General features: G+C 41.0%; 1 protein-coding gene across 1 annotated transcript; it reads left to right on the top strand.

Annotated features, from left to right (window-relative positions):
- Positions 1 to 1,522: 1,522 nt before the first annotated feature.
- Positions 1,523 to 12,865, top strand: nudt8 (nudix hydrolase 8). Its single transcript, XM_080731666.1, has 6 exons — positions 1,523 to 1,618; positions 4,720 to 5,470; positions 5,827 to 5,978; positions 7,969 to 8,101; positions 9,161 to 9,238; positions 11,807 to 12,865. The coding sequence occupies exons 2-6, from the start codon at positions 4,721 to 4,723 to the stop codon at positions 11,990 to 11,992; spliced, it is 1,299 nt and encodes a 432-aa protein (XP_080587792.1). The 5' UTR covers positions 1,523 to 1,618; position 4,720; the 3' UTR covers positions 11,993 to 12,865.
- Positions 12,866 to 15,833: the final 2,968 nt, after the last annotated feature.

Below are 15,833 nucleotides of genomic sequence, written 5' to 3'. Positions count from 1 at the left end.
GTATTCTGGGTTAATAATATTCATCTGCAAATTCAAAATTCAATCTGCATAACTCAAAGTAGGCTTATAACTAAAAGAGCTGTAAAATAATTGTTTAATATTGAACTTTTTTTTAAACTTCACTACATTTGTTTCTGAGATTGAAAAACAGACATTACTACTCAAGAACCTCAAACAGTACTTACAGTATAATACTTAATCATAATACTTATAAATACACTTAATTACTTGTATTAGGCTGTCTTGGGACCAGTTAGACTGGTTGTATGAAGGTGTTGTTTACTTTGCTGCGTGGGGGGCCACAGTTAGGGGCCAGTCTGACCTCCTCATGATAACTGGAGGTCAGTGAGGGAAGGCATAAAGGGGCCAACAGTATCAGTCAGTCAGTCAGTCAGTCTGGAATGATACAGTTTGTATGGAGGAAATAACAACACATAAGACCGGGAACGCATTATTACTTAACCATTATTTTATGCTTTAACCATTGAAAAATAGCAGATATACAAACTTGTAGATCTGCTATTTTTGAAAAATCTTGAAAATGTGTCTTATTTTTATATAATACTTTTTACCCGATTCTATGAATGTCTTCTAAATACTTCTAAGGTTTTTGTAAAACGCATGTTTCTGTATCAGTGGTTCTCAAACTTGTTCATGTCATGAACCCCTAGAATAAATATTATGTGTCAGGGACCCCGCGGAAGCAAATATTTGAGTTACAAATGTTCGCTTTAAAAAAGATATAGGCCTATCCAAAGATTTGCCCAAATTTTCATGAATTTTCAAAAATAGCAGATCTACAAGCTAGCAGAGCAGCACCGAGACGAGTGCTATTTTATAGTTAAAGCATAAAGCATCAGTTAGGGTCAGTCTGAGGTTATATCATGATGTTTAACTAGGGGCCAGACAGTGATGGGAGGCATAAAGTCAGTCAGGATACAGTGTAGGCTATAGCCTACAGTATATGAAGTATGAAGGAAGCAACAGCACATGTTTAACCATTATTTTAGGCTTTAAATATTTAAAATCTTGAACATTTGTGCAAGGCTTATTTTTATATAATATTTTCGACCCGATTCTATAAAATGTCTTCTAAATCTTCTAAAGGCTTTTTGAAAAACCAGTGAAAAACACACTTTTCTATGTCAGTAGTACCCTCGCCTAGAATTATACATAATTGGCCGCCGACCCCCATCTCTGAATACTATGTATCAGGGACCCCCGGCCTGGAAGCAAATATTTGAGTTACAAATGTTCGCTTTAAAAAATATATATATATTATCCAAAGATTTGCCCAAACTTTCATGAATTTTCAAAAAATAGCAGATCTACAAGCTAGCAGCTTGTGAGCTTGTATATCTGCGTTTTTTTTTTTTTTTTAATAGTATAAAAGCATAAAACATCAGTTAGGGTCCAGTCTGACTGGTTATAGGCCTATCATCATGTTTAGTCCAAACAGTGAGGGGAGCATAAAGGGGCCAGTTAGTATCAGTCAGCATACAGTATGTGATGAAGCAACAACACATGTTTAAACGCCATATTGACTGTACTGTCTGTTAGCAGCTGTTAGCTCCGGTTAGCAGAGCTGTGGGTGACAGTCTGTCCCTGTGTGGTCAAGGTGAGTGTTTATAGCCTCCGTTCATTCAAATATATCTTCTTGTAATGTTCATTTGTCTGGCTTTTACAGCTTAAAATCCTTCATATAGACGCTATAGAGGTTTTCAGCTCAAGAGCGCAGTTTCACTCTGTATTTTATAAACAAAACCTGGCCCGGCTTTGATTACCGGCCACGTTAGCCGACTAGCTTAGCATTCACAACAAGCCTTTTCATAGGGTTGTTGTGGATGCTAAGCTAGTTGGCTAACACATGCTAACTCAACCGTCCAGAGCTGAAAGGCACTAAACTAAAGACAGTTAATAACGACCAACTGTACAGACATAAAGCTGATCATTATATAACCTGATAAGTAAACGCCATTTATTTTATAAATGACTATGAACGTGGTTTAACTGCAAATGTAGCAGGTAGCTCTGCTAGCTAGCATTAGCTAGCCAGCTATACTAGTTCTCAAACACGAGCCTGTCCAGTCATTTAAACTAATCCGATTCACTGACAGCTGGACGCTTTTTTCTGAATCTATAGCGTGTCGTCGTTGTTGGAATTAACGTAAAAAATAACGTTAAACGCAGGAGTTTAACGTTATTTTTTATTTAGTTTAAAAAGTAAAATGTTTGGTTGGCTGTTGAAGTGCAGAGCTAAAAACAAGGCAGCCGAGATGACATCATGTCATGACGGCTTCCGTAGTTGTAGTCCTACTACTCACCACGTGACTGCAGCTTCTGCTTGCTAGAGGACATGAACGATGAGCTGTCCTTGATCAATATAATAATCAGTGGTGGAACCAGTGGTGTTAAGCAACTAAGGACATTTACTTTACAATTTTGAGCTATTTGTACTTTTTGAGTATTTCCGATTTCCAATAGTTTTACTTCTACTCCACTACAGATGGTTTTACTTCTACTCCACTACAGATCCAAATATTGTACTTTTACTCCACTACATTTATTTGAAAACTTTAGTTACTAGTTACTTTGTAGATTTTGATTCTTATAAAAAAAAAAAAGAAGCCCTATAGCCTATACATTCAGACATTTGAAAATAGCAGATCTACAAGCTCACAACCCAAACCCGACCCGACATTTAGGGTAGGGTAGGGCCTAAAATGTATGCTAATTAGTCGGGCCGGGTAGGTCCTCGGGCTTAATGAAAAAATAAAATATTTTTTAAATGTATTTTATTACTATTACTCTGTGATAGAGTAATGAGAACCCGACCATACCCGAACCCGACCCGACATTTAGAGTAGGGTAGGGCCTAAAATCTATGCTAACTAGTCGGGCCGGGTAGGGCCTCGGCACTCGGGCCGACCCAGTTAGGGCCGGGCCTTAATTTTCAGGCCCGTTGACAACTCTAGAGTTTGTAGATCGGCTATTTTCAAATGATTTGTATACGTTTTAAAAGGGACATTCTGCCTAATGAGTACTTTTACTTTTGGTACTTACGGTAAGTACATTTTGATACCAATACTTTTGTACTTTTACGTAAAGTGAAGTGACTGAAGTAAATTTTGAATTCCAGACTTTTACTTGTAACAGAGTATTTCTACATCACAGTATTGATACTTTTACTTCAGTAAAACATTTGAGTACTTTTTTCCACCACTGGGTGGAACTAGGATACTTTCACTAGAGTAAAAGTATCAATGCTGCAATGTAGAAACATTCTGTTAGGGTGCCCTCAAACCAAAATACCTATGAGAGTGGAATCCGCGTTCCGCCAATGCATTTCAATGAGAAGGGAGCGTTTTTTGCAGAAATCCTCTGCTGGCATGAAACCGCTTCACTCTCATTGAAATGCATTGGCAGAACGCGGATTCCACTCTCATAGGTACTTTGAGAGTGGAATCTGCGTTCCGCCAATGCATTTCAATGAGAATGGAGCATTTTTTTTTTTTTTTTTGCAGAAATCCTCTACTAGCAAAAAAAAACGCTCCATTCTCATTGAAATGCATTGGCGGATTCCACTCTAGGTATTTTGGTGTGTGGGCACCCTTACAAGTAAAAGTCTGGAATTCAAAATGTAATGGAGTAAGAGTACAAAAGCATTGTCGGATTGATTTTATTGTCAGTTTGCATAGGAAAAGGTACAGTTTCATGTCTGTACAGTTCACTGGTACACCTCAAAAAAGCTTTTGGGCTTGTTTAAATTGGGGTCTTTTTTTAAACTCATAACGTTGAGTCACAGACAAATAAAACAGGCCTACTACTATGCAGAAAAAAAGAACATCACAATGTCACAATGTGTTGCGATGCTACGCATTTGGAATATTGTAGATCGTCTATTTTCAAATGGCCGAAATGTTTAGGGTTGAAGTGGTTATGTATTTTTTGTGATAATAATCAAAATCGATAAAGTAACTGTAACTAATAAATGTAGTGGAGTAAAAGTACAATATTTGGATCTGAGATGTAGTGGAGTAGAAGTAAAAGTAAAAGGCCTTTTATTAAATTGTTTTCTTCAGTCTATTGTACGGAGGTTTTTGGTATCACAATATACTTAAAGTACCAACAGTGAGAATATACTCATTGTGCAGAATGTCCCCAGCCATTTCACATTTTTTATTTCTTTCAAAGGGTTTTCAAAATGTGTAAAAAAAAATATTTTTTGAAAGAAGTTGACAACACGATTAGCTATTACAAAGCACATAATAGCTAATAAACATGCTTTGTGACCTTGGAGATTAGCTATTTTCTAATAAAAAGCTTTAACTGTTAATTTATGTTTTCTAATAATCTAAATCTGCAAAGTAACTTGTTACTACACAGTTAACAAACCGTTTATCTTGCCAATCCTAAGCATGAAATGAACACTGAAATATTAAAGGGCTTCTAAAAGTCACCAGAAAACAAATTCAACATGCAAAAAAAAGAAAGAAAAAAAAAAAAAAAAAAAGCTTTTACCCAAAGTATTTTTTTTAGTTTATTAGCACATCATATAAAACATGTAACATTACAAGTAAAAAAGTCATATAATCTGAATACTTTTCTGTATGGGCCCCCTGTGACATTTTAGGTGCTGGTAGGACACCTACTGGTTGACAAGTAGTACTGCCTCTCTGCTCTTCAACTAACTTGTGATTCCGTTTCCTCTTTGTTCAGGATGTTCAGGAATCCTCACGTCGCGTTCTGCTCCGTCAGACCCCTGCTGCTCGGCGTGAGAGACCCCGCGCACGCCTGTTGCAGATGCACCGCACCGGGACCGGGAGCCAGAGCTGTCAACTTCTTCCACAAAGACAGGGGAGGAACGGACAACGGGAAAGTAGAATCTTCAGCAGACAAAGACACTGCGTCCCGTTCCGTAAACTTAGCCACAAATCCGTTAAAAGCAGACTCTTTCTTGCCCGCACAGCATCGCCTGTCTTCAGAACCAAAACCCTTCGTGGCCTCACAAAATCTCAAAACAATCGGTAGCCGTGGCTGTTCGAAAGCCACCAAGTGTCTTCTTCAGCCTTGTAAAAGACAACCGGACCCAGTAATAAGCCATCAGCGTCATCCTTCGTTCAGCCACCTTGCTCCAACGAAGTCCCAAAGGTACCTTGCTCTCCTTCAGAGTAATTTATCTCACAGAGAACTCTTTCTTAGGCCCTTTAGCAGCTCCTCGGAACCGCACAGATCGCCGTGGTCTCTGAACCACCACCACCACCACCTCCAGAGCTGTGGTAGACCTCCTCCACTGCAGTGCACCACCACAGGGCTCTCCATAGCCCAGGTCAGGGCTCTCCTCCATCATGCGGCAGCACCTCGCGAGGCTTCGGCCTCCCTGAAGGACTGCCTGTCGCCGGGGAACGAGGAGCGCTGTCGCCAGACGCTGGGGCCCAACCGGAAGCTGTACGAGACGGGGGACGCCAAGGTAGGGGGATGCAAGTCATCGGTTAATCCGTGAAATTGAAAGTTGTTATAGATCGATTCATTCAGTGGTTCTCAAACTTACCCCCATTTGAGAAACACTGGATTAATTATTGATAAGCAGCGTTTTTAAGGACCAAAAGGAAAATGATTGTCCAAAACTAAAAATTCATTGCAGTCCTTGATCTATGGAGTCTGTCTCATTTCTCTCCAAAGCCTTTGAATATGAATAAGGATTATGGTAAACTCACATTTGATATCACACGTCACACACCATACCTGTAACATTCACAAGGCCTTTTACAAAAAAATAAAAAATAAAAAGATTTTTAGATTAATTGTTACCATGCCTATACCCAGGAGCTCCAGGGCAGGAGGAACCCGAGCCAGAAGAACCAGGGCAGGTGGAAGGCCTCGGTCCTGGTGTCGCTGTGCTCGGTGGAGGAGCAGCCGGCCTTCCTGTTCACGCTGCGCTCCACCGCGCTGAAGGGACGACACAAGGGGGACGTCAGGTCAGTGAGTCAACCAGTCTCGCGTGGCCAGACTGTCGACTAGGGATGGGACCATATGAAAATGTCATATCATGGTTATCGTGACAAAATATATCGCGATTTACGATATTATCACGATAATCACAATCCATTATCCGGAACATTTGCCCAAAAATGTGCCAACATTTGCCAAAAAATAGCAGATCTACAAGCTTGTAGATCGGCTTTTTTTGGCAAAGAGATTTGATAGAGTGATAAAAAAGACTGTATCAAGTACGTATATTAAGTACCTTTTACCAATTATAGAGGGTTTAAGTGGTACCGGATATGCAGCTCGGCAAAAAAAAAGGTGAATTGGTCCCAGTGCATGACGGAGGATGATATCACGATAAATGAAAACTACACGATACGATTATCCTGAGTGTTTTTTATCACGATAAACGATAATATCGCATATCGTCCCATCCCTACTGTCGACTCCCACGATTTGCAAATGCTCCCGTCATACAGTCTGGGATGATCTTGAGGATCCGGCACGACAAGCGATAATTCGGATGTGAAGCCTCCACACACCTCTGTCGCTCACATTTATCCTTATATAACTAAAAAAAATCATCTAAGCATATTTATCTTGCCGCTTAGCAGAAACGATATTCTAAAATATATTTTCGTCAACGGAAATGCCAGCTTCCGTTCCTCAGATTTTTTCAGTTTAATTATGACACCACATCAAAATGTCACATTTCCAATTGATTCTGACAGGATATAAATAACAACCTTTATTTGGAAAAGAGAGGAGCGATCCGAGCACTCAAAAAGTAAAAAAAAAAAAGAAGTTAAAAAAGGCATATATGCCCTGATGAAGACCCTGTGTTGGTCGAAACATGTTGGCTTTTATTATTTTGTACTGTGATAAAGTACCCAGTTTTTACGTCCGTTCTCCTCCTTTTTTAACTTTTGGAGTGCTCGGATCGCTCCTCTTTTTCAAGTTTTATCCCACTGATCATAGAAGCACCCGCCACATGTTTTTAACTTTGCTGCTACCTCCTGTGAGAACCTAGTTTCTCTTGCTCTTCGCTTAACAACCTTTATTTGTTGTCCTCCTTCTTTAGAAATATATTCTTTTTAGGATGTTGTAGGGCCAGGCCTAATGATCATTTAGACTCAAGCAATAACTAACCTACCTCCCAGACTCTCTCCCCAGTCAAAGTCATCAGTTTGAAATGAATGAATGTAAGATGCATATCGTCGTTGTCGGGTGGAAACCTTGAATGTCCGAAACTGTTCTTTTTTTATTATTATTGTAAAAACGAGTCAAAGAAGTGAAAACAGCAGATCTACAAGCACACAACGCCTCGCATCGCGAGGCGTTGTGTGCTTGTAGACCTGCTGTTTTCACTACTTTTGTGCAACACTGAACATCCTATTTTGGAACTTGGAGATACGAGGTTTCTGCCCGACAGTGACAATATAGATGTGTGGACTCTCGCACTCTCATGCCAGTGTGCCAGTGATCACCCACCCCTGTGCCAATGTTGGCACCCGTGCCTAAGGTTGCCTAAACTCCCTGTCGCACTTAGAACAACGGACTCACTCGCTAGCTTTTGCCGTGGACTGAAGACTTTTCAGACTCCACCTAAACCCTTAGCACTACTGAAACACTCAATGACCATAGATGAAGCTAGTTAGCATTTGTTTTTAGGTTTTTTTAGAACCTTTTTTTCTTGACTGATTATATTGTTTTCTAGATAGATATTCATTTGCATTTGTTGTATTGCTGTTGATGTCCTGACATATTATCTTGTTTATTATTGTGATATTTTTATCTGCTTATTGTAAATCGCTTTGGATTAAAAGCGTCTGCTAAATGCCTAAACTGTAAACTGCCTACCTCTGTTGTATGTGATTGTTCCTTGTATGTGCAGCTTTGCAGGAGGTTTTTCATGTGTTTTTCTCTTGTATGTGCAGCTTTGCAGGTGTGTTTTAATGTGTTTTTCCCCTGTATGTGCAGCTTTGCAGGAGGTAAGAGCGACCAGGCAGATAAAGACGTGGTGGAGACGGCACTCAGGGAGGCTCAGGAGGAACTGGGCATCACCGTGGACAAACAGCAGGTCTGGGGCGTCCTCAAGCCTCTACGGGACATGGTGAGAGGACACTAAAAACCGAATAGACGTCTATTCGGTGAGACTGCTGTTGTGAAATAACGATTTAATAAATCTACAAGAAAGAAACTACTTCAGAGAGTGCGGATATTCCCTTTTTTCCTGATACTTACCCGAATCTGCACCCAGTAAACAAAAAGACTTCATTACTCTCGCAGAGAGCGCGTCATCTCCAGGCGGTTTTGTACCGGCTAGGAGATTTGTCCAACAAACACACAGTGTCATTTACAACTAAACGTTGCTCGCAAGAATGTTTTAAAAAAATATTTGATGCGAGAATTAGACGATGCAGCCAGTAACAGAAAATGGATTCTATTTCACCAACACTTCCTTGTTTTCCAAGGTGTTGCGCTGGGGGGACACCCAGCGCAACACTTGTGGAATACTTGAACTTCTGTAAGCAAGGAAATACTTTGTTTTGTTTTTAGTTTTTGGTGAAGCCCTTCAGGTTGATATGGCACCTCCGCTATCGCGTCTGTGCCAGATCAGCCTGTCGGGACTTATCACTCGATGATGACCACTAAGGCAGACGCTATCCCTTACTTAAAAACAAACAGCTGTCTGGGGCGTCCTCAAGCCTCTACCAGACATGGCGAGATGACACATAGATTAGAACAAATTAAAACTGTAAACTATCTGTAATTTCTTTTTACAGGGGTCTTCAATATGCCCGTACACAAATAGCAATAGTTAACCCTCTGGCGTCTGGTATTTTGTTATAATATTTTGTTGTTACCCTGTGAGGGTTGTTTTTGATAATAAAGACTTTCATAGATTTATCCATTCAAAATGCAAAAAGAAGCCTCACAGGGCAACAACAAAATATTATAATTACAATCCTTACTATCTTTTGTTGTCAGTGCTGGTATGACTTGGTATGACTTTAGCATCAATCTACTATTTCTTCAACTGGTTGGTTCTTGGCTACCAAAACTCCATAATTCTTTATATTGTGCAAATAGTTTACGAGACACAGCGCTGGTGTCTCCTTTCACAAGACATATTAGGACTAGGCCTAAATGTTGTGTCTTTTTGTTTCAGTCTGGGATGCTCATTGCTCCTGTGCTGGCTAACCTTGGACCACTAGAGGTGCTGTCCTTCAAACCAAACCCTCAAGAGGTACAGTAACAGCATGGGACTTCTGTTCTTATCGCCGGACAATCTGGGAACCCATCGTCAAATGAAAAACGGCTCCCTCTCTATTTAGCGTAGCATCAGAGAATCTGTCTTGATGACTCGGCAAAATGTTACACATTCAGCAGAAATTCCAATAGATGAACACAGCTTCAGAATGATCCTTTAGTCCAGAGGTCTTCAACAGGGGGTCCGGGACCTCTAAGGGGTCCTCAGAGTTACTACAGGGGGTCCTCCAAATCTTTGTGTGATAGAAACCTTTTTTTCCTCCATTAACCACTTGAACCCTAGTGTCCATATTTTGAGAACTTTAGCAAAGAGCTTTGGTGTAGAGGGGAAAAAGAGCAGACTAAGTACAGGGTGAAAGGTCATGTTTTTTTTTTAGGTATTGACAATTCCAGTGGTTAAATATCTGAAAACACAAATTGACATAATTCCAATACACACTGATGATTGTGCTGTCAAAAGATGAAACTATATAGAAACAGGTAGTGGTGAAGCGACGGCTATCTTCCTAAATTAAACATCTTTATGTAACTGACCCTCACTAATGCTCATTATAAGATGGAACCATTTCTGTCCCAGGACAAAAAACTAAAGAAAGACTGCCCAATTTGGCTTTTATTTCCTGTTTCTGCGTGACGTACTGTATCACTAAGAGTTGAGGCATTACATTTTGAATAACACAGTTCTGTTGTGAAAATAGCAGATCTACATGCTCTTGCGAGGCGTTGTGAGCATGTAGATCTGCCATTTTCACAATCTCTGCCTCTAATATTTGACAATTTGGCCAATTTTTAATTTGTCATTTTAGAGGTATTAAAAAGTACTTAAATTGTCACTTTAGAAATGGGCAGATACCTTAAACATTATAGTGGTTTGTTTGCTGTTGAGTGAGAAATTAAGTTAATCATCTGGGGAGTGGGGACCCCCCAAAACAATGTGGGGAACCCCCTGGGGGTCCCGACCCACAGGTTGAGAACCACTGCATTAGGAGACCAGAGGCTGATTGGAGTCTATTCATTCCAACAGCAGAGTGAAAGTCTTCTTTAGCCCCACGGTCACTGAACTGAATATTGGACCTGATCATCATAAGCCACACACTATTCCCAATATTCTGACACTTGTTTAGTTTTTAGTTTTTTAGTTAGTAGAAACAGGAGAAAATCTACTTGGTTATCTACAGCAGTGGTTCTCAAATGGGGGTACGCAGAGTTACTACAGGGGGTACTTGAAAGAAAATGGAAACATTTATTTTACTGTTATGTTTAATGATAAAACATTGACATATGTATGTGAACGTGCTGCTCCATAAAGCTTTAACCCAAATTAAGCAAGATTTTAACTTTTACTGAATAAAAAAATAGGCTACTCCCTTTTGTTTTCAACATATTCACATAAAAACTGGACTTTTGATATCAGTATTTTCTAGTCAAAATGTTGTCGATTAAAGGGATTCAGCAATCAGGAAAAGGAGTACTGAAGCCCAAAACGTTTGAGAACCACTGATCTACAGTATAACAAAGTAGATTTTCCCCTTCAACTGCTCCATCCCAACAACACACTCTTTTGAGATCTAGGACGTTCACGAGATCTACCGCCATAAAGCGCCTACTGCAGGGGTCTTCAACAAGGGGTCCGGGACCCCTAGGGGGTCCTCAAAGTTACTACAGGGGGTCCTCCAAATCTTCTGAGTGATAGAAACTTTTTTTCTCCTTTTTGAACAAGCTCACAACGCTTTGCGCTGCGAGGCGTAGTGAGCTTGTAGATCGTCTGTTTTCGGCAAAGGACTTTTTGATGAGAAGAGCAGACTAAGTACAGAGTGAAAGGTCAAACCCTAGCCCTAAGTATTGACGGTTCAAGTGGTTAATGTCTGAAAACACAAATTGACATGAATCCAAAATGCACTGATGATCGTGCTGTCAAACAATGAAACTATATGGAATCTAAGAACAGGTTGTGGGGGTCCCTGCTTCATCTCTCTCTCAACTAAGGGGTCCTTGGCCTGAAAACGATGCAGACCCCTGGCCTACTGAGTCTTCCCATAATTCTGACATCCCATAATTCCGACCGTTAGTCGGTTAGTGTGAGGTTAAGGATCGGATTAGTTATAATGGGGCCAGTCGGATCAACGGGACATCGGAATAATGGGGTTATCTTCCTAAATTAAGCATCTTTGATATAACTGACCCTCACCAATGCTTAGGGGTAGAGTTGCCGTCTTAGAACACGGAGGGTTCCCAGTTCGATCCCGGGCTCCCCCATAGTTGAAGAGTTCTTGAGCAAGACTCTGAACCCCTAGTTGCTCCCGATGAGCAGGTTGGTGCCTGGCATGGTTTCCTCCGCCATCGGTGTATGAATGTGTGTGTGTGTGAATGGGTGAATGTAATGCACAATCTATGTAAAGCGCCTTGGATAAAGGCGCTATATAAATGCACCATTTTAGACAGAAATTATGGCATCTTATGATGAGCACCAATAATGAAGATATATTTTTAAATTGTAAACCTACCTGCTGTAACTCCTGCTTTCTGTCCTGTGCTCGGTCCCCAGGTGGAGGAGATCTTCACGTTGTCCCTGTCCCACGTGTGCGACCCCCGCAACCGCGGCTACACGCACTTCCGCACCGGCAACAAGTACGGATACACGCTTCCCGTGTTCCGCCACGGCAAGCACCGCGTGTGGGGCCTGACGGCCGTGGCCCTGGAGCACACGCTCAAGATCATAGTCCCGCCCTAAACCACGCCCTCAAGATCATAGTCCCGCCCTAAACCACGCCCTCAAGATCATAGTCCCGCCCTAAACCACGCCCTCAAGATCATAGTCCCGCCCTAAACCACGCCCTCAATATCGTAGTCCCGCCCTAAACCACGCCCTCAAGATCATAGTCCCGCCCTAAACCACACCCTCAAGATCATAGTCCCGCCCTAAACCACGCCCTCAAGATCATAGTCCCGCCCTAAACCACGCCCTCAAGATCATAGTCCCGCCCTAAACCATGCCCTCAAGATCATAGTCCCGCCCTAAACCACGCCCTCAAGATCATAGTCCCGCCCTAAACCACACGCTCAAGATCATAGTCCCGCCCTAAACCACGCCCTCAAGATCATAGTCCCTCCCTAAACCATGCCCTCAAGATCATAGTCCCGCCCTAAACCACGCCCTCAAGATCATAGTCCCGCCCTAAACCACACGCTCAAGATCATAGTCCCGCCCTAAACCACGCCCTCAAGATCATAGTCCCGCCCTAAACCACACGCTCAAGATCATAGTCCCGCCCCAAACCACGCCCTCAAGATCATAGTCCCGCCCTAAACCACACCTTCACTATCGTAGTCCCGCCCTAAATAGGGGTGGGCGATATGGTGATAATTATCGTGGAGACGATGCAATGTCTCCACGATATGCCTTTTCAGAGATATCGTATATCTCGTGATACAATTGAGGGAGCCTTGTAAAAAAATCCTGTTTAATCGTTAATACAGAGATTCATTGCAGAATTCAATTTAAACCTGCATTTTGGTCTAAATCAGTTGTTCTCAAACTTTAAAATGTCAAGGTCTCCACTTAACGCTGACAATATACAAACGAAACCAAATGGACCCGTTTCGTTTGTATACTGTCAGAGTTACATACTTGTAAAGTTCAATTTAGACCTCCCAAAAGGAACCCAGAGAGTCTAGTTTGTGTCAAAAGCTTGGGAAAATATTGTGATATTGCATTTTTCCATATCGCCCACCCCTAGCCCTATACCACACCCTCAATATCGTAGTCCCGCCCTAAACCTTGCCCTGAAGATCATAGTCCCACCTTAGACCACACCCTCAAGGCCACGCCGTAGACCAGTGGTTAATTTCTTTTCTTTTCTTTTTAGGTATTAAAAAGGTCCTTTTATATTGTCACTTTACTGTCATCTGGGGACCTCCCCAAAACCATGACCCGCATTTTGAGAACCACACTGCCCTAGGCCCCACCCCCAAAGTCACCATTATACCGCCATAGCAAACCGACGTAGTTAAAGGAGCACTTTAAGATTGACAGGAGAGATGTTTAGGCCAACGGACTGCATGTTTAGGGCAGTGGTGCTGACGGAGATGAATGAAACACATGTTTTACCTTATTTCAATGAGTATGCAATTATATGAACATAATTGTAGGTTTGTATAATTGATTATTTATTTTGGCAGGGGACTCCCTCCCGGTTGAAAACATACAAACATAAAATGTTGTCTGTGTTTTTGGTTAATTGAAGCTGGTCTGTAGGATTTGCCTCAGATTGAAAAGTTGATGAAACCATATTCTAAAATAATCTATATTATAATAAAATAAACTGATATTTGTGCCACTATAGGAGCATGGCCCACACCTGTCTGGGACATTTCTTTATGTATCGGCTAAATCATTTTTAAAGGCTGGTCAAATATGTGAAATTATTTCCTATCAATTAAATCAGTGGTTCCCAAACGTTTATTTTTAGACCCAAGAGAAATTGGATGGCCCAAACGAGTGAAAATAGCCCATCTACAAGCTCACAGCGCATTTCAATGTGACGCGTTTTCACTACTACTTTAACCCATTTAGGACTGAGGCCGATTAAAAAAAAAGGCCTTCTAGGCCGATTAAAAAAAAAGGCCTTCTAAATCCTGACCTGTTTTCTGAAAAACTGTAAAAAAAAAAAAAAAAAATTATGTTGCTAATGCCATATTCTGTACATAGCAACAAGAACCCAAGGGGTTCCTGTCTTGAAAGGTAAAGAAAAAGAAAAAAGAAAAAGTGGTTCCAGTCCTAAATGAGTAAAATAAATTGAATTAATTTGACTTTTAATTCCTTTTCTTCCAAAAACGTGTCATTTTGTGTCCTGATGGCTGCTTGGTGCAAAAACAATTCCCGCAAGGACAAGATAAAGCATCTATCTATCTATCTTTTGAAATATAAATGATATAGTTTTATTTATTTATTTTAGTAAATACATAAAAAAGCTAACTACTCACAATCAGAGGCCCGAGAATGTGTCCTGACTTAGCGTTTGGGAACCACCGAATTAAATGTTGACGTTCTGGTTACAGAAGGTTTAATAATGACTGTTGTTCATAATCACTGGAACCTTCATGAGCACTTAAATTACTGTGTGTGTGTGTGTGTGTGTGTGTCTGTGTGTGTGTGTGTGTGTGTGCGTGCGTGCGTGCGTGCGTGCGTGCGCGCGTGCGCGACGTGTGATACTGTTGAACAATGCAATAAAATATATTTAATTAAAACAAGGATGCTCTCTTTATATTCATTCCTACAGTATACAAACTCATTTTACTTTTTCATTCAGATTCATACAGTATCAAAGTAATATAGTGCAAAAAAACATAATAATTATTATATTGTTTATCATACAGTCAGTACTTCAATCACATGAAATCTAAACAATTAAATGTATTTTTAAAAAGTGCTATCATTCACATCATGTCAGAATAGCATGGAAACTGCACAACTGCAGCGTATAGAACTTTGTAGGGGGGGCATGACGCATTGTGCGCTTGTAGATCTGCTATTTTTGACAAAGACACTTGGTGTAGACAGAAAAGGAAGAGGAAGATAAGTGCAGAGACAACAATCAGGTCCAGTTTACTATGTGTAGAGCAGGGGTCTTAAATGTTTTCAGTCCAGGGACCCCCAAACTGATGGGTAGATGGAGCAGGGACCCCCTACCACGTCGTAGGGTGGGGGAGGGGCTACAACATTATTCATTGTATATTTATGTATAAAATTGTGTTTAATAGCGACCGTTAGGTCGCAGTTTACTATGAAAAGCTCCACTTGCTGTCAGTCTGTCACGTCAAGTCACACTTTTGCCCTACTCATATCTCTGCCACCATTGGCCCTATAAATGCCAAACTTTGCACACACAATCCTTGGATGGGAAATCACAACCTCCACCCCTCATTTCTCACATGGCCCTCTTCTAGCGCCACCATCAGGCCTATTTTTGCAAAACACATTTTTGGACACTGCTCCTACAGATTTTGGCTTAAAATCACGCAAAGCGGTACACAGTATCTCTGGATCTGTCCAATTTCTCCTATTCCTTCCTGATTGGCTACGATTGCCTTCTAAAGTTTGTGTATGCGAACTGACGATCGCTTATCTCCCGATTAGGGAGTCTGGTATAAACATATTCATGCTTTTATATTAAACATACCGTACCACTGCCATTTCTAAACATTACGTATTAACTGAGAACCAATGTCAATACTGTCAACAATCTCAATTGCACAGTAATCATGTATGCAAGGCAAGCTATTCAAAATGGACAGAATCCCGATTTATTTTTAAACAAAATGTGGACATTTTTCCATGATTTAATCAAGCAACAATTTCACGGAACCCCTGCAGTACCCCTAGGGGTCATGGACACCCTGTTGAAGACCTCTGGTGTAGAGGGTTTAAAATGGTTAAAACTATCAATACCTCCATAGTTGGATGGTGGTCCCAGCCAGGTGGATGTACTGTACGTATGTCTTTCAGTCATTACTACACCTGAAGGTCCAGGAGATCTCCAAGTAAGGCACTGTTTTGTACTCTTTGAGAGTGT

Source organism: Nannobrachium achirus, assembly GCF_963921795.1.
Source record: "Nannobrachium achirus genome assembly, chromosome: 8".
Lineage (NCBI taxonomy): Eukaryota > Metazoa > Chordata > Actinopteri > Myctophiformes > Myctophidae > Nannobrachium > Nannobrachium achirus.
The sequence above is the reverse complement of the archived record's forward strand: the minus strand, read 5'-3'. Positions and strand labels throughout refer to the sequence as shown.

Coding starts and splice junctions, on each gene's coding strand:
- nudt8 (XM_080731666.1), top strand. CDS start 4,721: ATGTTCAGGAATCCTCACGTCGCGTTCTGCTCCGTCAGACCCCTGCTG. Junction 5,471..5,826: donor ACGAGACGGGGGACGCCAAG/GTAGGGGGATGC, acceptor GCCTATACCCAG/GAGCTCCAGGGCAGGAGGAA. Junction 5,979..7,968: donor CGACACAAGGGGGACGTCAG/GTCAGTGAGTCA, acceptor CTGTATGTGCAG/CTTTGCAGGAGGTAAGAGCG.